This window comes from Dipodomys merriami, unplaced genomic scaffold (assembly GCF_024711535.1).
Source record: "Dipodomys merriami isolate MVZ:Mamm:240054 unplaced genomic scaffold, mDipMer1.0.p SCAF_174, whole genome shotgun sequence".
Classification (NCBI taxonomy): domain Eukaryota; kingdom Metazoa; phylum Chordata; class Mammalia; order Rodentia; family Heteromyidae; genus Dipodomys; species Dipodomys merriami.
In genome coordinates, this window is record NW_027203093.1 from 2,200,151 (window position 1) to 2,222,492 (window position 22,342).

At 58.5% G+C, this 22,342-nt stretch overlaps 3 protein-coding genes and 1 pseudogene across 4 annotated transcripts; 1 reads left to right on the plus strand and 3 right to left on the minus strand.

The window, feature by feature from the left end:
• Positions 1-6,128: 6,128 nt before the first annotated feature.
• On the minus strand, positions 6,129-8,288 carry LOC138829622 (cation channel sperm-associated auxiliary subunit TMEM249-like). Its single transcript, XM_070026052.1, has 6 exons — positions 7,870-8,288; positions 7,647-7,797; positions 7,466-7,560; positions 6,859-7,054; positions 6,662-6,747; positions 6,129-6,456 (listed from the first exon to the last, which is right to left on the minus strand). The coding sequence occupies exons 1-6, from the start codon at positions 8,131-8,133 to the stop codon at positions 6,274-6,276; spliced, it is 975 nt and encodes a 324-aa protein (XP_069882153.1). The 5' UTR covers positions 8,134-8,288; the 3' UTR covers positions 6,129-6,273.
• Positions 8,289-8,350: 62 nt separating this feature from the next.
• LOC138829619 (F-box/LRR-repeat protein 6-like) lies at positions 8,351-11,253 on the minus strand. The gene is made up of 9 exons (XM_070026049.1): positions 10,842-11,253; positions 10,430-10,585; positions 10,255-10,318; positions 9,891-10,022; positions 9,709-9,816; positions 9,515-9,628; positions 9,178-9,409; positions 8,855-9,095; positions 8,351-8,587 (listed from the first exon to the last, which is right to left on the minus strand). The coding sequence occupies exons 1-9, from the start codon at positions 11,228-11,230 to the stop codon at positions 8,437-8,439; spliced, it is 1,587 nt and encodes a 528-aa protein (XP_069882150.1). The 5' UTR covers positions 11,231-11,253; the 3' UTR covers positions 8,351-8,436.
• Positions 11,254-11,345: 92 nt separating this feature from the next.
• On the plus strand, positions 11,346-13,421 carry LOC138829620 (solute carrier family 52, riboflavin transporter, member 2-like). 2 transcript variants are annotated; one of them, XM_070026051.1, is made up of 5 exons: positions 11,346-11,633; positions 11,845-11,960; positions 12,168-12,673; positions 12,772-12,895; positions 12,981-13,421. In XM_070026051.1, exons 1-5 carry the CDS (start codon positions 11,504-11,506, stop codon positions 13,191-13,193), a joined length of 1,089 nt encoding a protein of 362 aa, XP_069882152.1. In that variant the 5' UTR covers positions 11,346-11,503; the 3' UTR covers positions 13,194-13,421. The 2 variants fall into 2 exon arrangements, with proteins under 2 accessions (XP_069882152.1, XP_069882151.1); XM_070026050.1 differs by having other exon boundaries at positions 11,347-11,633; positions 11,845-12,673.
• Positions 13,422-20,939: 7,518 nt separating this feature from the next.
• On the minus strand, positions 20,940-22,229 carry LOC138829556 (nascent polypeptide-associated complex subunit alpha-like; annotated as a pseudogene).
• Positions 22,230-22,342: the final 113 nt, after the last annotated feature.

A 22,342-nucleotide genomic window follows, 5' to 3' on the forward strand; every position in this document is an offset into this window, starting at 1 on the left:
CGGCCTTGAGCAAAAGCAGCTCAAGGATAGTGCCCAGGCCCTGAGTTCAAGCTCCCACCCTCCAAAAAAAAACAATGCACTCTTTACCTGACTTACATAGCTATAACCCCTCTGTACATCACCTTTATTACAATTTTTTTTTTGGTCAGTCGTGGGGCCTGAACTCTGGGCCTGGGCGCTGTCCCTCAGCTCTTCAGCTCCTGGCTAGCGCTCTACCACTGACTAGCGCTCTACTACTTGAGCCACAGTGCCACTTCTGGCTTTTTTCTGCTTATGTGGTGCTGAGGAATTGAACCCAGGGCCTCATGCATGCAAAGCAAGCACTCTACCACTGAGCCAACTTCCCAGCCCCACCTTTATTACAATTTTTTTTTTTTTGTCGGTCATGGGGCCTGGGCGCTGTCCCTCAGCTCTTCAGCTCAAGGCTAGCACTCTACCACTTGAGCCAAGGCACCACTTCCAGCTTTTTCTGCTTATGTGGTGCTGAGGAATCGAACCCAGGGCCTCAGGCATGCAAGGCAAGCACTCTACCACTGAGCCACCTTCCCAGCCCCTTTTATTACAATTTTTTAAAAATTAATTTAAAAAATAAATTGAGTTAGAAACTAGAGATCCACATGAAGAAGAATGAAACTGAACATGTCTTTCACCATATTAAAAGAAATCAAGCTGAGCTGTGCACTGGTGGCTCATGCCTGTCAATAACTACTCAGGAGGTTGAGATCTGAGGATCGTGGTTCAAAGCCAGTCCTGGCAGGAAAAATCCATGAGACTCTTATCTCTAATTAACCACCAGAAAACTGGAAGTGGTGCTGTGGATCAAGTGGTAGAGCGCTCACCTTGAGCTGAAGAGCTGAGGGACAGCATTGAAAGCCCAGAGTTCAAGCAACAACAACAACAAAAATAGCAAGCCAGGTGCTGGTGGCTCACGCTTGTAATCCTAGCTGCTCAGGAGGCTGAGAAATCGATCACAGTTAAAAGCCAGCCTAGGCAGGAAAGTCTGTGAGACTCTGATTTCCAATTACTCACCAGAAAACTATGGCTTAAAGTGGTAGACTGGCCGGGCACTGGTGGCTCACGCCTGTAATCCCAGCTACTCAGGAGGCTGAGATCTGAAGATCGCGGTTCAAAGCCAACCCAGGCAGGAAAGTCCGTGAGACTCCTATCTCCAATAAACCACTAGAAAACCGGAAGCGGCGCTGTGACTCAAGCAGTAAAGCATGCGCTGGAGCTTAAGAGCTGAGGGACAGCACCCAAGCCCAGAGTTCAAGCCCCACGACCGACCAAAAAAAAAAAAGTGGTAGACTGGTAGCTTTAGGCAAAAAAGCTTAGGCAGCACACAGTTCCTGGTTCAAGTGCTAATAAGGGCATATGTGTGTGTGTGTGTGCGCATGCGCACACACACAGACAGAATGCCAGAGTTCCACTAGAAAGGTATTTATTTACTGTGTCAAGGTTAAGTTCAGGGTGTGGGTATTAAAGGTTCCCATTTAGAAGGCTGCCAGATGGGAGGCAGGGTTTACTCAGTCAGACAAAAGGGATTCTGGCAAGGCGCTGGGGGCTCACACGTGCCATCCTAGCTACTCAGCATGCTGTTCTGAGGATTGTGGTTCGAAGCCAGCCTGGGCAAGGAAGTCTGTGGGACTTTTTATCTCCAATTAACTACTAGAAAACTGGAAGTGGAGCTGTGGTTCAAAATGGTAGTATGCTAGCTATGAGCAGAAAAGCTGAGGATCAGTGCCCAGGCCCTGAATTCAAGCCCCATGACTGACCAAAAAAAAATTTATATATATATATATATATATATATATATATATATATATATATATATATGGGATTTGAACTCGGCCTGGGCGCTGTCCCTCAGCTCTTCAGCTCAAGGCTAGCACTCTACCACTTGAGCCATGGCACCACTTCCTGTTTTCTGGTGGTTTATTGGAGATAAGAGTCTCACGGACTTTACTGCCCAGGCTGGCTTTGAACCACGATCCTCAGATCTCAACCTCCTGAGTAGCTAGGATGACAGTGGAAGCCACCGGTGCCCAGCTGCTGTCTTCCCATGATTTTCACTACCGTGGTGTTTCCAGGGATGCTGCTCAATTTTGTGGGCCGTCTTCAGATGGGGCTCTGTGCTGTGCTCTTGTGATGAAGTGCATGGGCTTGGGGAGAGCAGCTAGGCTCGCAGCATGCTGGAGCACAGGACAGTGCTGACTAACCACTGCTGATGTCCACCTGACCCAGGCGGCCCCACGCTTGATCAACTCAGCCTTTGCTTCTTTGAAAGCCATTCCCAATGAGCAGCCCACACTCCAGCTCCACTGAAGACCCCATCTCTGTGCCAGGAGTGTGTGTGACGTGGAGGGAAGATGCTTAGCACCCACGGGACTCTGGACCTCAAGACCCCATGGGAAGGCTGTGCATAAGGAATCTCTTGTGCACCTGCCCTCGACTCAGAGGTCCCGACCCTGGACTTGGGCTGACCGGAGGACGGCCGTGAGGTGAGAAGTCGGGGGCAGAGGGGCCAGGGCGTGTGCTCCGCAGTGGGTGAAGCCCAGGCTGCACTGCACTGCAGTGTCTACCATACGGGCCCACGCTGCCAGCCAGCCCCTCGTGCTGGCTTTCCTGTGTGGCGTTGGCACAGTGGAAGGCCGGTGGGACCAGCTTCCTGCAGCCCGGTCCTCGTGTCACGCGCCCCCAGCCAGCGGCCGAAAGAGGCCCTGCGGGGTGGGAGGCGGTTTTGTAACGCTGACCAAGTTCCCAGCTGGTGCAGCCACATGAGAGACCCCAGCTACACAGATGAAGTGGGCCTGCCCAGCTGAGCCCGGCCGGCTCAGGTCATGAGGGATATCGCTGCTGCGTGCCGGCCCCGCATCTAGAGCAGCTGCTGACGCAGCAATGCTAAGCAGAAGCCCCTCGCCTATTGTCCTGGCTCTGCGTCCAGCTGGGGCTGCACAGGCCGGGACAGAAGCCGCCCTGCAGGGCTCTCCTGGCTCAGCACTCAGCCCTGTGACGACACCGCAGCCAGGCAGAGCCCTGCGGCGGGCGCAGCCCTGTGACGACACCGCAGCCAGGCAGAGCCCTGCGGCGGGCGCAGCCCTGTGACGACACGACACCGCAGCCAGGCAGAGCCCTGCGGCGGGCGCAGCCCTGTGACGACACGACACCGCAGCCAGGCAGAGCCCTGCGGCGGACGCAGCCCTGTGACGACACCGCAGCCAGGCAGAGCCCTGCGGCGGGCGCAGCCCTGTGACGACACGACACCGCAGCCAGGCAGAGCCCTGCGGCGGGCGCAGCCCTGTGACGACACGACACCGCAGCCAGGCAGAGCCCTGCGGCGGGCGCAGCCCTGTGACGACACCGCAGCCAGGCCGAGCCCTGCGGCGGGCGCAGCGCCCACCCCCTGCCCGGCTCTTTCCGCGGGGACTTACCGCTCCTTGCTTGATTCCTTTCCTACTCTGTAGAAAGAACATTTCACGGTCCTTTTTTGCTGCTGTTGTCAGTTGTGCAGCTTGAACTCCGGGCCGGGCACTGCCCCTGAGCTCTCTTGCTCAAGGTGAGTGCTGTACCGCTTTGAGCCTCAGCGCCACTTCCCGCTTTTTTCTGTATATGTGGTGCTGAGGAATCAAACCCAGGGCCTCATGTACTCAAGGCAAGCGCTCTACCACTGAGCCACCTTCACAGCCCCCTCTTTACATAAAAAAAAAAAAAAATAACCATTAAAAAATAACTAAAGGGCTGGGAAGGTGGCTCAGTGGTGGAGCGCTTGCCTAGCACGCAGGACACCCTGGGTTCGATTCCTCAGCACCAGATACACAGAAGCTGGAAGTGACGCTGTGGCTCAAGTGGTAGAGTGCTAGCCTTGAGCAAAAGATGCTCAGGGACAGCGCCCAGGCCCAGAGTTAACACAAAAGTTACTGAGACCCCATCTTTATCAACATTCTGGGTGAGGTAGTGACATCTGTCTGTCCAAGCTACTGGGAAGACAGGCTATAGGGTGTGAGGACTGCCCTGGGAAAGCCTGGGACTCCATGAAAAACCAGTAGAACAGATGATGCGCAGCTAAGTGCTCGAGGGGCAAAGCACCTGCCTGGTCCTCCTGAGCCCCAAGTTCAAACCCTAAACCTGCAAAGCTCAAACCCTCTCATTCCATTACACCTTGAAGCCTAATAACCTTGTCAGAATCAAGCTGGGCAGCCAATGTCAGGAAATTCCAAACAACAGCAGTTTTCCTCTTTTACAAGAGGAGTGATTACTGTGAGCCACTCAGGATCCTTAGGTCCTGAACTCAGGGCCTGGGCGCTGTCCCTGAGCTCTGTGTGTGCGCTGTAGGGTCTGCGCTCAGGGCCTGGATGCTGTCCCTGAGCTCTGAGTGTGTGTGTGTGTGTGTGTGTGCATGCGCTGTAGGGTCTGCACTCAGGGCCTGGATGCTGACAGCTGTGTGTGTGCATGCGCTGTAGGGTCTGCGCTCAGGGCCTGGATGCTGTCCCTGAGCTCTGTGTGTGTGTGTGTGTGTGCACTGTAGGGTCTGCACTCAGGGCCTGGATGCTGTCCCTGAGCTCTGTGTGTGTGTGTGTGTGTGTGTGTGTGTGTGTGTGTGCGCGTGCGTGCGCTGTAGCATCTGCACTCAGGGCCTGGATGCTGTCCCTGAGCTTTTTCACTTAACATTAGCATTCTACCATCTGAGCCATACCTCCATCTCTGGCTTTCTTGTGGTTAACTGAGTATGAGTCTCACAGGCTTTTCTGCCTGGGCTTGGCTTTGAACATTGGTCCTCAGCTCTGAGTCTATGGAGTATCAAGGATTATAGGCCTGGCCACTGGCACCTGGCTCATACCTCTTATCTTGCTGCTCTGCCATCCTCAGCATATCTATTCTACCTCATGGTTCAAAATGACTGCTTGAGCTCCAGCAATTGTGGGTGTTTTTCAGTCAACAAAAACAATGGCAGACTGTAACCTTTTCCCTTACAGATACTATTTGAAGACACGGATTACTATATTGTTTGGTCAGGAGCACTCAGAGAGCCCCTGTGTGGGTCTGCAGCACAGACTGTGGAGTTCATTCTATGTGACTGTGCACATTTCACGAATTTTTTTTTTTTTTGGTCAGTCCTGAGTCTTGAACTCAGGGCCTGGCCACTGTCCCTGATCTTCTTTTGCTAAAGGCTAGCATTTCTAACACTTGAGCCATAGTGGCACTTCTGGCTTTTTCTGTGTTTGTGGTGCTGAGGAATGGAACCCAGGGCTTCATGCGTGCTAGGCAAGGACTCTACCACTGGGCCAACTTCACAGTCCCAGGGAATTCTTTTCTTTTTTTCTTTTTCTTCTTGTTGGCCATAGGGCTTGAACTCTGGGCCTGGGTGCTGTCCCTCAGCTCTTCAGCTCAAGGCTAGTGCCCTACCACAGTACCACTTCTGGTTTTCTGGTGGTTTATTGAAGGTAAGAGTCTCACGGCCTTTCCTGCCCAGGCTGGCTTTGAACCGCCATCCTCAGCCTCCTGAGTAGCTAGAATTACAGGTATGCGCCAGTGGTGCCCAGCCAGGGAATTCTTTTCTAAGGAAGACATAAGACAGGCAGTACCCGTACAGCCTTCTGTGCCTCTTAGCCCTCCTTTCTGTCCAGCCAGGTGTCTTGTTCCTACAAATATCTGTCACCTGCCTCATAATAAATGCCTGTTGTAGTCAGGTACTGGTGGTCATGTCTTCAATCTTAGCTACTCAAGAGGCTGGCATCTGAGGGCTGCTGTTCAAAGCCAGCCTAGGCAGAAAGGTCCTCGAGACTTATCTCCAATTAACCCAAACAAAAGCCTAAAATGAAGGTGTAGCTCAAGTCTTGAGTGAAAAAGCCTACATGTTTCTCTCCATTTTCACTAGACTTTTCTCCCTCTTCTCCCAATGGGTGCAGTTAGTGAGCCTCTCCCCGAGGCCGAGTCCCTTCTCCCCCTCTCCAAGGGCTCTCCTGTCTCTGGGCTCCAGTGCTGTCCTTTGCCTGCTTCACCCCCTGGAGGCATCGCCAGAAGCACCTCACCCAGGCTCCGGCTTAGGGGCCCTGGAGGACATGGCTCAGGGTCTGATGATGCCTGGAAAGGCCCCTTCCCAAACAAAAACCAAGACTTGGCTAAAAGCCAGAAGCAACTTTAGTGAAGGGAGCTGGTGGGTGGGATTTGCCTGCAGGCAGCCCCCAGCTGGGGGTGGAAGAGCTCACAGGCGGGATGATGGGGGGGGGGGAAAGGCCTGGGTGGAGGGAGGGGGAGAGGTGGGCTCAGACTTGGGGGTCACACCTCCAGTTCTGAGGCGCTTGGCTTTTCATAGATGCGGGTCTTGCGCTGCACGATGCCTGGGCTAAAGCTGGCCCCCAGTGGCCAGTGCCGGACGACATGCCGGTAGGATGTGGCCAGGTAGTCAAAGTAGTTAATGTTGAGCTTCTGGGCCATGCGACGGCCCAGGTATTCCATTTGCTGTGAGAGAAGGTGGCGGCCAGATTTCCCGAGGCCCCAGCCAGCACACCCTTTTAGTGTCCCTTCCTACCCTGCGTGGTTCTTCCTACCAGCAGGGTACGGTGCTGCAGTGGCCCTCTGTGTGTGAATGCCCCGCCACAGACCCCACGCAGTAGTCTGCAAGCACTCTGCTCAAAGCGGCGGCAACATATCCAGTGGGACTCACCTCATAGCGCTCCGACATCTGCACCAGTACCAGGGGCTCCAGCTTGTGGCCACCCAGGACCAGCTGGAAGAAGCACCTTCCATAAGCTGCCCAAGGGTGAGAAACTCAGCCAGAGCCATGGCCCAGGCCAGTGGGATGGCCAGATCACCTCCCACCCCCACACCGCCATCCCGCCCTCTCCCCATCGCTGGCTTCACCGTCAGAGCTGAGCGCCAGGCGCATGTAGACCAGGTGCATGGGCCCCTGACACACGGTGCGGCCTTGGATGGAGAAGTGGTACATGCCTCGGGTGTGGTTCAGCACCAGCCGGCGCCGAGGCAGAGACGAGACCAGGAGCCACAGGCCCACGCCCATGCCGTAGGCCGAGAAGCCCCAGGTCTGCTGCTTCTGCACCTGTGGGCACAGGGGCCGTGGGCACAGGGGCTGTGGGGGCTGCCAGGGCCTGTGGGGGCCATGGGCACAGGGGCTGTGGGGGCTGCCAGGGCCTGTGGGGGCCATGGGCACAGGGGCTGTGGGGGCCGTGGGCACAGGGCCTGTGGGGGCCGTGGGCACAGGGCCTGTGGGGGCCGTGGGCACAGGGGCTGTGGGGGCTGCCAGGGCCTGTGGGGGCCGTGGGCACGGGGCCTGTGGGGGCCGTGGGCACGGGGCCTGTGGGGGCCGTGGGCACGGGGCCTGTGGGGGCCGTGGGCACGGGGCCTGTGGGGGCCGTGGGCACGGGGCCTGTGGGGGCCGTGGGCACAGGGGCTGCGGGGGCCGCGGGGCACCAGGCCCGCTCAGGCAAGGGGGGCAGGGACGAGGGCACACCTGCTTCAAGAAGTTGGTGGAGACCAGAGTGAAGCAGATGAGGAAGAGCAGCGCCCCCTTCCAGACTGTGTCCAGGTAGTACTCGAGCACAAAGACTGAAGGGGGCATCACAGGGGCATGAGGCACCAGGAATGGCCCTCCCCCCCCCCCATGGGGGCCCTGCGCCAGCCCGGCCCTGCACCTCCAGGCTGCTGCTGCGTGAAGGGGTAGAAGCTGTTGCTCTTGAGCCGTTTGGCCAGGTGCCGCTCTGTGCAGAAGAATCCCAGAGCCCAGAGCTGGAAGCGCTTGCCGCCAAAGGCTGTGGGCAGGCCGCTGACCTTGCCTTTGGGAACCTAGTCAGGCGAGGCGGTCAGCCTGGTGGCTCCCTGCTGCCCGCGGCCCACTGCGCTAAGTTGCCCTTGTACCTGGGAGAGTAAAGTGTCCAGGGCTGCAGGCCACAGAGGAGGAGCTCGTTCAGACAGAGACCAGGGAGGACATGGAGGCCGCGGAACAGGCGGGCAGTGTGAGTGGGTTCTAGAAGGTCTGTGCCAGGTTCTAGAAGGCTTTTCTGTTGACCATGCCTCCGTGACGGGGGTGCACTTCCCAGCCAATCCCCCCCACTGACTACCCCCTGCACAGCTCGGCTGACAGTGCTCACTGGAGCGTAGGCAGCTGGACACAGAGCCCATACTGGAGAGCACTGCAGCCAGCGCCCCGCACCGAGCCAGGAGACTGGCAAGGGCTCCTGGCTCTCCGTCTCTGCCCCCTCCACACTCTCCAACAGCTGGGGACAGACCCAGAGCCCCGGACTCAATGCAGGGAGCAGGGAGCAGGAATAGAAGTGCGGGTGCCAGTGTGGGCCAGGCACCGCCCCAGCCCCCCCCTCCCCACAGGACCACACACAAGTCCTAGAAATATTTTATTGTAACAAAACGCTCAAATATGGAAAACAGGGAAGGATACAGGAAAGCCTATCAGAAGCCTGGGCCAGGCTAGCTAGCGGAGAGGGGGCTGGCGAGCAGCTGTTCCAGACACCACTGGACTTCGTCCAGGCCCCGGTAGACACGCTTTAGGCCCCTCGGGAGGCACCGGCAGGACTCCAGGTTGAGATACAACAGGCCAGGGCAGCTGCTGATCACAGAGCTGTGGGCAAGGCAGGCCACAGGGAGGTGAATGGTGCCCAGAAGACCCAGGACGCTGGGGTCTCAGGGGAGCTGTCTGCCTGCCCTCCACCGAGCCTGTCAGCTACAGGCTACACGGGCCCCAAGCCAGTACCCATGCACCCCCAAGCACGGGCGGGGGTGTACCCGCTCTTCTCTCTGACCCTGAGGTGTGAGCAAGGCAGCCTACCCAGCGTGAGCCTGGAGCAGGGCATGAGCAGTACTGAGCCCGAGGGACGGGGGTACTGACCTGACCATGCCGGGGGTGACGCGGGTCCCCCTGAGGTTGAGGCGGCTCAGGGCTGGGAGCGCGGGGGCGCCCGAGAAAGCAGCCAGCGCCTGCTCCAGGTCCCCCTCACCGAACCCCTGGCCACTCAAGTCCAGTTCTCGGAGACTGTGATGCCATTTCTGGGTCAACAGAGGGCTGCCCTCCTTGGCCATAGTCAGCCGGTCTGACATGCCGTACAGGCCCAGGTGCAGCTGCTCCAGCTCTGCCACGAGAGGAGGAGGTATGAGCCAAAGGCAGGCAAGGACCCGCGGCCTGGCCGCTCAGCCCCTCCCAGGAGCGCTGACCCTGACATGGCAGGTCACGCAGGCCCTCGGGTGTGATCCGGTCACAGCCTCGAAGATCAAGGAGGCGCAGACTGGGAGAGCCGTGGAGCAGCCGGCCCAGGACCTCATTGCTCACAAAGGCACAGGTAGAACCAGCAAGGCAGAGCTCCTCTAGGCAGGGGAAGCCTGGACCCAGAGCCGGCCTGCGCCCCGAAGGCTTGGGCATCCACATCAGGTTTAGCAGCCGGAGCACCTGGGGGCAAAGCAAGACTACAGGTAGGGTGCGTGTGCGCGCGTGTGCGTGCGTGCACGTGTGACACAGAGACAGCCAGCCAGGTGGGAGGGCAGCGCAGCGCACCTGCAGCTGGGGGCAGGCTTTCTGCAGAGCCTCCACCGGCAGCTGCAGCGGAGTACTGTTGCGGTTGATGCCGGTGCTCACCTCCAGGACTTGGAGTTGGGGACAGCAGCTGCCCTGCAGAAGTACACGCCAGGTCACCAGCTGGCTGCCTCCAGCTCAGCAGCGAGCTGTGCTCGTGCCCAGCGCCTCCTTACCAGCAGTGCGCCCACAATAGCTGTTGTCTGGGAGCTGTAGGTCAGCCACAGCTTGCGCATTCGGGGTCCCACTGCCTCCAAAAAGCTCACCACCGCTGTGGAGTCCACCTAGGGGCTTAGCACAGGGGTGCCGGTCACCTTCGCCCGGGCTTGCTCAGGGCCTCGTGGGGTCCGGGGCTCACCATGGAATGCTGGAGGTCCAGGCTGTGGAGCTGCCGGCAGGACTTGGCCAGCGCGAGCAGCGTGTCTGTGGTCACACCGTGGCAGTCTGAAAGCTTCAGGAAGGTGAGCCGGCGGCAGCACGCGCTCACCAGCTGCGGGGAGACAGACGCCACGGAGGTGGGAAGCAGGGGAGGGTTCCCGGGAGAGACGCTGGAGCCCCGTGCCACCCCCTCTACCGCTACCCCCCCGCGCTCACCTGTGCTCGGGGCAAGCTAGACCGACCTCTGGAGAGCCGGCCGGGCGGGCAGGCTTTCCAGGGGAGCCGGTCTGAGGCCCCTCCCCGGACGCACTGGGTAACCCCAGGTGCAGAGCTGGTGTGCTCACCTTCAACACGGGCTGCACCTGAGACTTCCAGTGTATGAGCGTCAGCCGCTGGAGCAGCGAGAACCTGGAGGACAGCGAGGCCTGGCTGCCCCGGCCGGTGCGGGGCCCTCCGCCCGTCCCCCCCGCGCGCCCGTCCCCCCGCGCGCCCGGTCCCACGAAGCACCGGGGGCCTCACCGACTGGGCACCAGCCACTCCAGGGAGGCCAGGAGCTTCTTCTCCGCCTGGGCGCCGCTCTTGGCGCGGCCGGCCAGCGGGGGCGACAGGGTGGCGGTGTGCCAGAGCGCGGGCTGGGAGGCGGCGCGGCGCCAGAGGCGGCACACGCGCGCGGCCCTGCGGGAGGCGCGGGGCGTCACCGGAGCCCGGAGCCCGGAGCCCGCGCCGGGGCCGAGCCCTGCCGGCGCCCTCCCGCCCGCGCCGGGGCCGAGCCCTGCCGGCGCCCCCCCGCCCGGCCCGGGCCCTGCCCGGCGCCCCCCCGCCCGGCCCGGGCCCTGCCCGGCGCCCCCCCGCCCGGCCCGAGCCCTGCCGGCGCCCTCCCGCCCGGCCCGAGCCCTGCCGGCGCCCCCCCGCCCGGCCCGGGCCGACGCACCGGCCGAGGAACGGCACGGGCCCCTCGGCGGCCACCAGCAGCCCGAAGATGTGCACCAGGACTTCCAGGGGAGCGCGGTCCCCCCAGCCCGCGTCCGGGCCCTGCTCGGGCGCGGGCGGGGACGCGGGCTCGGGCCGGGGCCGGGGCCGGGGCCGGGGCCGGGGCGCCGTGGTCGGCCGGGGCGCGCGGCGCGTGGCGCGCCGGGGCGCCCGCGTGGGCCCGAGGCCCGGCAGGACGAGCAGCATGCTGTCCGCCTGCATCAGGTGGCAGCCGGAGCCGCTGGGCGCCAGCCGGTCCCACCACCAGTCCTCGGCCGAGCGGGCCCGCGTCCCGGCCGGCAGCGACGCGCGCGCCAGCCGCCGGGCCCGCCGGGCCGCGGCCTGAGCCATGGCTGCGCCGGGCGGAAGGCGGAAGGCGGAAGGGAGGGCGGGCCTGCGGCTCCCCGCCCGCCCCTCGACACGACTTCCGGGGCGGGTCCTGCCGCCCGCTCGCCCCGGGCGGACGGCAGCCGGGGCTCCGGGCGCGCCGCGGGCGGGAGGCTGCGTTCCGCCCGGACTGAGGCCGCGCGCGGTTCCCGGCCCGGCGGCTCCCGCGGAGCGGAAGGGCCGAGCGCGCCGGCCGGGCGCGGGGTCGTCCGCCGCGGCTCGGGGGCCTCCGGCGGGATGGCGGCGCCCCCGCTGGCGCGGCCGGGGCTGACCCACCTGCTGGTGGCCCTCTTCGGCATGGGCTCGTGGGCCGCGGTGAACGGGATTTGGGTGGAGCTGCCGGTGGTGGTGAGAGACCTCCCCGAGGGTGAGTGCGGCCGGGGGGCTGGGGAGGCGGCCGCGTCCCGAGCCCCGCGCCCGGAGCCCCGAGCCCCGCGTCCCGCGCCCCGACTCCAGCGTCCTGATCGAGCCCCGCGCCCCGATCCCAGCGTCCTGATCCCCGCGCCCCGATCCCAGCGTCCTGATCCCCGAGCCCCGCGCCCTGCCCCTCAGCCCTGACCGGCGTCCTCCTCCTGCAGGGTGGAGCCTCCCTTCGTACCTCTCCGTGCTGGTGGCGCTGGGGAACCTGGGTCTGCTGGTGGTGACCCTGTGGAGGCGGCTGGCCCCGAGCCGCGGCGAGCAGGGCCCCATCCAGGTGGTGCAGGGGCTGAGCATAGCGGGCGCGGCGCTGCTGGCCCCCCTCTGGCACCGTGTGGCCCCCGTGGCAGGACAGCCCCACTCCGTGGCCTTCCTGACCCTGGCCTTTGTGCTGGCCACGGCCTGCTGTGCCTCTAATGTCACTTTCCTGCCCTTCCTGAGCCACCTGCCGCCTCCCTTCTTACGGTCTTTCTTTCTCGGTCAGGGTCTCAGTGCCTTGCTGCCCTGTGTGCTGGCCCTGGCCCAAGGTGTGGGCCGCCTGGAATGCCCCCCTGTACCCATTAACGGCACCCCCGGGCCTCCCATCAACTTCCCCGAGCGGTTTTCTGCCAGCACCTTCTTCTGGGCTCTGACTGCCCTGCTGGTGACCTCGGCCGCCGCCTTCCACGGTCTTCTGCGGCTGTTGCCCTCACCGCCGTCCCTACCCCCAGGGGCCCCAGGCCCGGTGGGGGCCCCCGGAGCAGAGGAGGAGGCCTCGCCATTGCAGGAGCCCCCCAGGCCAGCTCCTAAGGCCCACCAGCTGTTCGCCGTCCAAAGCGCCTGCCTCCTGGGCCTGCTGGCCGCCACCAACGGCCTGACTAACGGCGTGCTGCCTGCCGTGCAGAGCTTTTCCTGCCTGCCCTATGGGCGCCTGGCTTACCATCTGGCGGTGGTGCTGGGCAGCTCTGCCAACCCCCTCGCCTGCTTCCTGGCCATGGCTGTCATGTGCAGGTGCACTTGGGTCTCAGACCCCCTTGGTGGGAGGAGATTGGGGTGCAGGACCCTGGGCCCCGTTGAGCCAGACCTGAGGCTTTGCCCATTCCTGGCAGGTCCCTGGCAGGGCTGTGTGGTCTTGCTCTGCTGGGCGTGCTCTTTGGGGCCTACCTGATGACACTGGCAGTCCTGAGCCCCTGCCCTCCCTTAGTGGGCAGTTCTGCAGGTGTGGTCCTTGTGGTAAGTATGCTGGGGACAAGAGGAGTGCCAGGCTTGCCCTGAGCAGGGTGCTCCATGCTCCCCTGCTGTTGGATGCTCCCTGCAGGTGCTCTCCTGGGTGCTGTGTGCTGGCGTGTTCTCCTACGTCAAGGTGGCGGCCAGCTCCATGCTGCACGGCGGAGGCCGGGCTGCGCTGCTAGCGGCTGGGGTGGCCATCCAAGTAGGCTCCCTGGTCGGCGCTGTTGCCATGTTCCCTCCCACCAGCATCTACCGTGTATTCCGAAGCGGAAAAGACTGTGTGGACCTGTGTGGCCTCTGAGCCTAGGTGGGCGTGAGCTCCCTCTGCCCAACCGCCTCCACTTGGAGCCTCCACATGGCCTCGGGCACTGAGGCCCACGAACCTCCTCGCACCGCCTCCAGACCTGGCACCGCATGCCCGCAAGCCCGGGTGAGGACCAAAGAACAGGCCTGGAGCCAGGGACAGTTTGGGGCTGGGGCTTGGCCCAGCCATTTTCATGGGATTTGCACAATAAAGCGCCTTTATTCAGCTGGTGGTTAATCCTCTGGGCACTTCTTCCTGGTCAGGCTGGCCTGCCTCACCCCAGGGTCCTGGGCAGACATCCAGCCACCCCGGGCTTCCCGCACAGGCCCTGTGACACCCCGGGATGCCCGCACAGGCCTGTGACTCCCCGGGATGCCCGCACAGGCCCTGTGACACCCCGGGATGCCCGCACAGGTCTGTGACTCCCCGGGATGCCCGCACAGGCCCTGTGACACCCCGGGCTTCCCGCACAGGCCCTGTGACACCCCGGGATGCCCACACAGGCCTGTGGCACCCCGGGATGCCCGCACAGGCCCTGTGACACCCCGGGCTACCCACACAGGCCTGTGACACCCCAGGATGCCCACACAGGCCTGTGACTCCCCGGGATGCCCACACAGGCCTGTGACACCCCGGGATGCCCACACAGGCCCTGTGACACCCCAGGATGCCCACACAGGCCTGTGACACCCCGGGATGCCCACACAGGCCTGTGACACCCCGGGATGCCCACACAGGCCTGTGACACCCCGGGATGCCCACACAGGCCTGTGACACCCCGGGCTTCCCGCACAGGCCCTGTGACACCCCGGGATGCCCACACAGGCCTGTGACACCCCGGGATGCCCACACAGGCCTGTGACACCCTGGGATGCCCACACAGGCCCTGTGCCACTATGGGCTGCTTTCCCTGTTTTTTTTTTTGCCAGTCCTGGGGCTTGAACTCAGGGCCTGCTTTTGCTCAAGGCTAGCATTCTAACACTTGAGCCACAGGGCCACTTCTGGCTTTTCCTGTGTATGTGGTGCTGAGGAATGGAACCCAGGGCTTCATGTGTGCCAGGCAAGCGCTCTACCGCTGAGCCACCTTCTTCCCCACCCCCGTAGCTTAGAGGCAATCTGATGCTCCACTGTGGAGTTGAGTGACACACAGCTGGACCTCTGCTCTGGACCTCTTCAGGGCAGCCTGAGGATTAGGCACGATTAGTCTGGGACCCACTAAGCTGATGGCTGGGACTGCGATTGCCCAACTATCTGGCTAAGAAACATCCTGCCAGAGAGTTCACACCAAGGTTTGGTGCAAGGCCCAAGCACAAAACAGGGTGGGGGCGGGGGACCTAGGAGAGGCAGTCTGAGTTCTGGCCCATCTCAGGACCACTCACATTGCTAACCTATCCTTAAGTCCTCAGCCTGGGTTTCCGGGTCCTGGGATCAAATCTCCCTCTGTGCAGGCAGCCGCGCTGCAGCTGCCTTGTCTCCCTGGGCGGCCGGCAGCCGGCTGGTCCTGAGCAGACGGTCCCTTCTTTACATTCACAGGGAGTGCCTCTCATTGCTGCCTGTTCTCCCCTGGGTGGTAAAAAGGCTTGGAGCCCCTGAGCCGGGCAGGTTCCGTGAGGAATCCAGCAGTACCCTGGGCGGCGGGCAGGGCAGGTCTGCGGGGACACAGCCTCCCCATGAGTGGGGCACTCAGCTGTGGCTCTGTGGACGGGGCTGGCTTGGGGCCTCACAGATGTCTTGTGGCTCAGGCATCTGGAGCTCAAGGGAAAGTGGTTCGTTCCCACACCTACTTCCCTCTTCCTTCCTTTCCAAACATCAGGAACTTGTCCCTGTCTCGGCCCTGTGGAGCTCTGGCCTTCCACCATTTTGACCAGAGCGCTTCTGTGAGCTTTGAGTCGGGCAGCCGTCGGTGGCTCAGAGCCTGCTCTGAGGAAGGGCAGTGGTGTCGTCACGGGCTCCTCTGCCAGCCTGGGAGGAGGGTAACAGGCTGGAATCCTGTGGTGAATAGAACCAGGGTACTGGCGTGAGGCAGGGGAGCTGCTCCCGATGCGGAGTTTCCCCCTCTTCTGCTGGCATTCTGCCCCTGTCCATTTGTCCTGCCCTTGGGGCCTGCCCTCCTCTGGCCTCCTCCATCCAGCCCGGGCTCATCCCCTAGCTCCTTCCTGCCCTTCCTGCCACAGGCCAATGAGCAAAACCACTCCCTGGCCCAGCCTGGGCTTATGTGCATTTATGCAAGGCACACAAGCCTGAGTGCCACAGGCAGCCAAGGCGGGGCGACCCCACAGCCTTGTGCTCTGGAGAGCGGCAGCAGGTGCCTCAGAGCTGGCCAGCCTGGGCTGGACATGCGCTGTCCCAGGAAGCTATGGTTCTCTGAAGTTTCCAGGCCCTCCCTGTCCTGCCCTAGGAAAGGGCCACAGGCCAAAATAACAAGTTGAGAAGGACAGCAAGCCTAGGGCTCAGGCAGAGCTGTCCTGTGGAGCCGTGAGTGTCTGTCAGAAGGCACAATACCCCCCACCTCCAGCTAGATAAGGTGGGGGTCCTCAGACCTGGGGCTGGAAGTTTGCAGGACGCTCCACAGGAAGACTGTGGCTGAAACAGGTGTTAAGGTGCCCAGCCATCCCAGAAGACAGCTTTCCCCAAGTGGGAGCAAAGCTGAGTCCTAAGGCCCACTGCTTCTTGTCCCTTTGAGCTCATGGGAGAGCTAGCCACAGGCCTTCCCAGGTGTGTGGCCGCCTGGCTGAGGTTGAATGGCCAGAGGTGAAGCCTTCACCTTCCTGTCGTCCTGGTCCTGGCCTGCTGGGGACCCCAGACACCCGAGGGCCCCAGTGCAGCTACAGATGACAACCTGATTTACATCTGCTTAGGAACACCATCCACTGGCCTGGGGACCGGGACAGCAGATCTGAGGGGCCACTCCATGGAACTCAAGGGGACCCCAACTTCAATGGCATCTGAAAATAAGGGTGCGGGAGTGGCTCAGAGGTGGAGGTAGGGTACCAGTGGCTTTGGAATCAGCCCCACTGGCCACCCACCTCCTACCCTGGAAGGACTTGCTGCCCGTCCACAGGGGCCTACTGGGGTTCGGCTCCAGTTCTCCTTGAGCGTCAGGGCCCAGCCCTCCGGTGGCTGGGGGTGTGACCTGCTCTGCCCACAGTGACACCTGTGGGCAAGTCACACTCCACCTGATGAAACCTCGCTTAGAATCAGTCATCTCAAGAGCTACAAAAATGGCTCCAATTATTCAGTGAGCCCATCGGAGAATGAAGGCACCCAGAGGCAAGCAGAGCTGAGCGGTAGAGGGGAAGGCCGAGCTCCGTGCCCGGAGTTGGCTGGACCAGGCTGGGAGAGCCAGCCTCTCTTGGGCTTGGGCCCCACAGGTCATCCATCCCAGTTCCCATAGTTCTCTGGTTTTCTTTTTTCTTTTCTTTCTTTTCGTCAGTTGTGGGGCTTGAACTCCAGACCTGGGCCTTGTCCCCAAGCTCTTTTTGCTCAAAGCTAGTGTTGTTTTTTTTGTTTTTTCTTAAGGCTAGCATTCTACCACTTTGAGCCAGAGCACCACTTCTGCGATCCTCAGATCTCAGCCTTCTGAGCAGCTGGGATTACAGGCGTGAGCCACTGGCACCCCGAAAATTCTCGTTTTCTTCTGAGTCACTTAATCCCAGACCCTGCCCCAAATTCTCATCTCCTGTGTTCTCATTCCATTTCCAGACCTTGTTTCCTCCAGTGCCCTGCTTCTCCTAGCCTTCAGACTCCCAGCTCCAAGGGTACGCCCCAGGACCTAAGACCAGACCTCCATTCATCTTAACCAGGCCCGGACATTCCACAGTTACTATTTGGGAGAGGAGCATGCCCACTGGTGGCTAACCCTTGGCTTGATGAGAAATGGGTGGTGACTCCTTACCTAGAGAACGAAGTTTCTTGTGCATGTGGATAGTCCTGCTGCCAGACCCATGACCCTGCTCACAGGATCCTCACACTCAACCCCCACCTTAAACAAGTCAAGGTCAAGCTTCCCTCTTCAGGTCATCCCAGAGTTTTGTCAGGCTGGTCCATCCAAGGGAGCTAGCGGCATGGTCCAGGACTGGGAGGGTCACTGGGAGTGGAATGGGGTATGTCAAAAGAATGGTTACCTTGCCAGGCGCTGGTGCTCACGCCTGTCATCCTAGCTACTCAGGAGGCTGAGATCTGAGGACTGAGGTTCAAAGCCAGCCCGGGGAAGGAAAGTCTGAAACTCTTATCTCCAATTAACCACTAGAAAATTGGAAGCGGTGCTGTGGCTCAAGTGGTAGAGTGTTCACCTTGAGCTGAAGAGCGCAGGGACAACGCCCAGGCCCAGAGTCCAAGCCCCACGACAGACAAAAAAAAAAAAAAAAAAGAATGGTTACCTTTGCCCTCACAGGGACAAAGGTCTGAGCCCTCTCAGTGAGCCAAGGAGGAGCCAGGAGGCTTGAGTTTCCAAACTCAGCTCTGACAACATTCTTTAAATGCACAAGGAATCTGTGAGCCATACAAGTGGGCAGACTGAGGAAAGGCCTGCCCTGCAGAGGAGGAGTGGGCTGTGAGGAAAATGGAGGGGGCAGCTGGAAGTGGAGCTGTGGCTCAAGTGGTAGAACACTAGCCCTGAGCACACAAGTTTAGGGACAGGGCTGGGAAGGTGGCTCAGTGGTAGAGCGCTTGCCTTGCATGCATGAGGCCCTGGGTTCGATTCCTCAGCACCATATAAACAGAAAAAACCTGAAGTGGCGCTGTGGCTCAAGTGGTAGAGCGCTGAAGAGCTGAGGGACAGCGCCCAGACCCAGAGTTCAGGCCCCACGACTGACCAAAAAAACAAACAAACAAACCCAAAAACCTAATATGAAGTGCATGAGATGGAAGAAATAGGCAGAGGGAGGCCTTCACTGGGAGTCTGAGGCAGAAGTGGAGTCCTGGGCATAGCAAGGGCCGAGTCTCCACACGCAATCTGAGTCAGAAGTCAGGGTGGATGTCATAGGTCAAAGATGACTCCCTCTGAGCAGGAATGAACCTGGTTTATCTCAAGAGAAAATCAAGGGCATCGGGCATGTTCTTGGAGCTGGCGGTGCCAGGGTTCAGCCATAAAGCTCCACACACCACTCTGATGGTGTTCCTCATGTGCACATGGTTTTCTATTCCTAGAAACTGGTGGGGAAAGCAAAGCAAGGCTTCCAGAGCAGTCCTGGCAACTAGGAATCAGGATGACTGCAGTCACATTAAACTGTGTCACTAGGGACAGAGCCGTACAAGCATGCTCTCTGACTGCAATTCACAAAATATTTTTTAAATATTAGAAAGCAGCTAGATGACAGTGTCTCACATCTATAATCTTATCTGGTTAGGAGGCCAAGATCTGAAAGATCACAGTTCAGAACCAGCCTGGGCAGAGGTTAATACTCCAGCTCTGAAATAAGAGGCTCTCCCGTTCCTGCTTTTGAAGTGATTTCGTCACTTCATGTGGACAGAATCTAGCATTGTTTATGATTTTGGGGGAATGGTTTTGCTATATAGCCAAGGCTGGCCTCCAAGTCCTGAACCTCTAATCTTTGCCTCCAGTGTAATTGAATTTCCATGTCAAAGCCACTGCTCCTGGCTCAGAATGCTAATTTTGGTGTTTTTTTTTGGTTTTTTTTTTTTTTGCGGGGGAGGGGAGAGATTGTTTTTGTGCAGGTGCTGGGGGCTTGAACTCAGGGCCTGGGCACTACCCCCGAACTTCTTTGCTCAGGCTAGCGCTCTACCGCTTGAGCCACAGCACCACTTCCAGCTTTTTCTGTGTATGAGGTACTGAGGAATCGAAGCCAGGGCTTCATGCATGCTAGGCAAGCACTCTACCACTGAGCCACCTTCCTAGCATATTACCATTGGTGGTGGTGGTGGTGGTGGTGGTGGTGGTGTGTGTGCGCACGTGTATGCACACTGGACCTGGGTCTTAAATTCAGGGCCTGGGTATTGTCTCTGAGCTTCTTTTGCTCAAAGCTAGCACTCTGCCACTTGAGCCACAGCTGTTCCTGAACTTTTTTTGTATAAGGCTAATGGTCTACCACTTGAGCCACAGTTTTGTTTCCAGCTTTTTGGTGTTTAATTGGTTTTGTTTTTTATTTTTGTTTTTATTTTTTATTTTTGTCAGTCATGGGGCCTAAACTCTGGGCCTGGGCGTTGTCCCTCAGCTCTTCAGCTCAAGGCTAGCACTCTACCACTCCAGCCACAGTGCCACTTCCAGCTTTTTTCTGCTTATGTGGTGCTGAGGAATCGAACCCAGGGCCTCATGCATGCAAGGCAAGTGCTCTACCACTGAGCAACCTTCCCAGCCCGGGAGTCAAAATTATTGATTTGAGTTGGCAAAGTATCCCCAGCCTGTAACCACATCCACTCAGGAGGAAGTGGAGATCGGGATGGTTGAGATTTGAAGCCAGCCTGGGGAAAAATTAACAATACTTCCTCTTCACAAATAAGCCAACATAGAGGCTGGGAAGGTGGCTCAGTGGTAGAGCGCTTGCCTTGCATGTCTGAGGCCCTGGGTTCGATTCCTCAGCACCACATAAGAAAAAAGAAAAAAGCCAGAAGTGGCGCTGTGGCTCAAGTGGTAGAGCGCTAGCCTTGAGCTGAAGAGCTGAGGGACAGCGCCCAGGCCCAGAGTTCAGGCGCCATGACCGGACCCAAAAACAACAACAAAAAAAAAACAACAAATAAGCGGACATAGTGGTCCACATCTGTAATCCTAGCTATGCAGGAGGCTTAGAAGGACCAGTCTGGGGCTGACTGATCCTAAGCAAAAATGGGTTACCCTACTAGAAAAATGACTTTTTAAATAGTTGGGGAGCCAGGTGCTGGTGCCAGGTGCTGTAATCCTAGATACTTAGGAGGCTGAGATCTGAGATCTGAGGATCACAGTTCAAAGCCAGCCCGGGCAGAAAAGTCCGTGAGACTCTTATCTTCCATTAACCACTAGAAAACCGGAAGTGGTGCTGTGGCTCAAGTGATAGAGTAGTAGAGTGCTTGCCTTGAGCTGAAGAGTGCAGGGATAGTGCCCAAGCCCAGAGAGTTCAAGCCCCATGACCAAAAAAAAAAAAAAAAAAAAAAAAATGTGTATGTGTGGGGGGAAGCTAGGGACATGGTTCAAAGAAGAGTGCCTGCCTAGTGTACACTCAAATCCCAATCTCTCTCCCTCCCTCTCTCTCTCTCTCTCTCTCTCTCTCTCTCTCTCTCTCTCTCTCTCTCTCTCCCTCTCTCTCTCTCTCTCTCTCTCACACACACACACACACACACACATACACACACACACATGCACACATGCACACAAAGGCTTTGCTTGCTGGGTACTAGTGGCTCACACGCCAGTAATCCTAGCTACCCAGGAGGCTGAGATCTGTGGATCAAAGTTCAAAACCAGCCTAGGCAGGAAAGTCTGTGAGACTCTTATCTCCAATTAACCACTGGAAAAGCAGAAGTGGTGCTGTGGCTCCTGTGGTAGAGTGCTAGCCTTAAGCTGAAGAGCCGAGGGACAGCGCCCAGACCCAGAGTTCAAGCCCCACGATCAATAACAACAACAACAACAATGACAACAAAAAGTTTACTAATGATAGAAACAGTATATTTCAAACCAAACTGCAGTTACATTCTTGAAATACACACACACACACACGCAAAAGGGTCCTTGTTTTCATATGGTTACATTGTCAATTCCATTACAGTACCATTATTATTATTTTATTATTATTATTATTTTTTGTTGGTCATGGGGCTTGAACTCTGGGCTTGGGTACTGTCCCTGTGTTCTTCAGCTCAAGGCGAGCGCTCTACCACTTGAGCTACAGCGCCACTTTGGTTTTCTGGTGGTTTATGGAGATAAGAGTTTCACAGACTTTCCTGCTTGGGCTGGCTTTGAACTGCGATTCTCAGATCTCAGTCTCCTGAGTAGCTAGGATTACAGGCATGAGCCACTGGTGCCCGGCTCCATTACTATTATTCTTCAGGGCTGGACTGCCTTTGCTCTTGACACATTTGTTTGTGACATGACCAATTCCATGTCCTTAACCTCCACACCTGTTTCATTAACCTCTTCCTCTTCCCTCGTCTCTTGTACAGTTGGAGTCTGTGTCTTTCCTTGAATGTTTGAGACAGCTTCACCTTGAACTTTACATTTCTCTGTAGCTGCTAACTGTGCTTGCTGAGTAAGTCCTCAATCTTAGCTTCGCCCAAAACTATGTAGATGTCTGAAGCTGGGCCCTTGTTGATTTTGTGATGACAAAGAAGATACTCTTAGATTTCTGGATAGTGATTTTAGTAACCCCTGAAACTTGTCAGAAGACCCAGTCTGGACATAGTCTTTCGTGCTTTCCCTTCACTCCTACTCTGTTTGGCTTTACTCACTGGTTCTTCATCAATTTCTACTGTGTGTGGATGCTTCTGTGCAGTCTTTTTTTTTTTTTTTCCAGTTGCGGGGCGTGAACTCAGGGCCTGGCACTATCCCTGAGCTTTTGCTGAAGGCTAGCACTCTACCACTTAGCCACAGCACCACTTCCAGCCTTTTCTGTGTATGTGGTTCTGAGGAATCAAACCCAGGGCTTCATGCATGCTAGGCAAACACTCTACCACTAAGCCACCTTCCCAGCCCTTATGTGGGGTCTTGTTCCTGGACCTCTGGTACTGATTTGTCACTGTCAGATTCTGTTCCAGATCCTGTCTCAGCCTGGGGCTGTAGCATTTCCTGCTCTGTAGCAGAGATGGTTTCTGTGGTTTTATTGGGCATTTCTTCCTCTTTTTTTTTCTTTCTGTCAATTGTGGGACTTGAACTCAGGGCGTAGGTGCTATTCCTGAGCCTCTTTGTGCTCAAGGCTAGGGCTCTACCAATGAAGCCACAGCTCTACTTCCAGTTTCTTGTGTGATTAATTGGAGGTAAGAGTTCATGGGGACTTTTCTGCCCAAGCTGGCTTTGAATCAATTCTCAGATCTCAGCCTCCTGAGTAGCTAGGATTATAGGTGTGAGCCACTGGTGCCTGGCTTCTTCCTAACTCTAAGTTCTCCAGGCAGTCTAGCCTGGAAGGAAGCAGATGACATGGACAGCATGGCAGTGAAGACAGCACTTACTAGGCAAAGCCCACAGTGTTTATTTTGTTTCTGTTGGCTGGTCCTGGGTCTTG

Bases quoted from the DNA above. Each gene is read 5' to 3' on its own strand.
- LOC138829622 (XM_070026052.1), bottom strand. From the start codon at position 8,133: ATGGGCTCTGTGTCCAGCTGCCTACGCTCCAGTGAGCACTGTCAGCCG. The intron at 7,055-7,465 runs GTGTGCCCTCGT...CTGTGCCCACAG, and splicing joins CCACCAACTTCTTGAAGCAG to GTGCAGAAGCAGCAGACCTG. The intron at 6,457-6,661 runs GTGAGTCCCACT...CTTCTCTCACAG, and splicing joins AGATGTCGGAGCGCTATGAG to CAAATGGAATACCTGGGCCG.
- LOC138829619 (XM_070026049.1), bottom strand. From the start codon at position 11,230: ATGGCTCAGGCCGCGGCCCGGCGGGCCCGGCGGCTGGCGCGCGCGTCG. The intron at 9,817-9,890 runs GTGAGCCCCGGA...CTAAGCCCCTAG, and splicing joins TGGACCTCCAGCATTCCATG to GTGGACTCCACAGCGGTGGT. The intron at 8,588-8,854 runs GTCAGTACCCCC...CCTTGCCCACAG, and splicing joins GTCACCCCCGGCATGGTCAG to CTCTGTGATCAGCAGCTGCC.
- LOC138829620 (XM_070026050.1), top strand. From the start codon at position 11,504: ATGGCGGCGCCCCCGCTGGCGCGGCCGGGGCTGACCCACCTGCTGGTG. The intron at 12,674-12,771 runs GTGCACTTGGGT...CATTCCTGGCAG, and splicing joins GCCATGGCTGTCATGTGCAG to GTCCCTGGCAGGGCTGTGTG. The intron at 12,896-12,980 runs GTAAGTATGCTG...TGCTCCCTGCAG, and splicing joins CTGCAGGTGTGGTCCTTGTG to GTGCTCTCCTGGGTGCTGTG.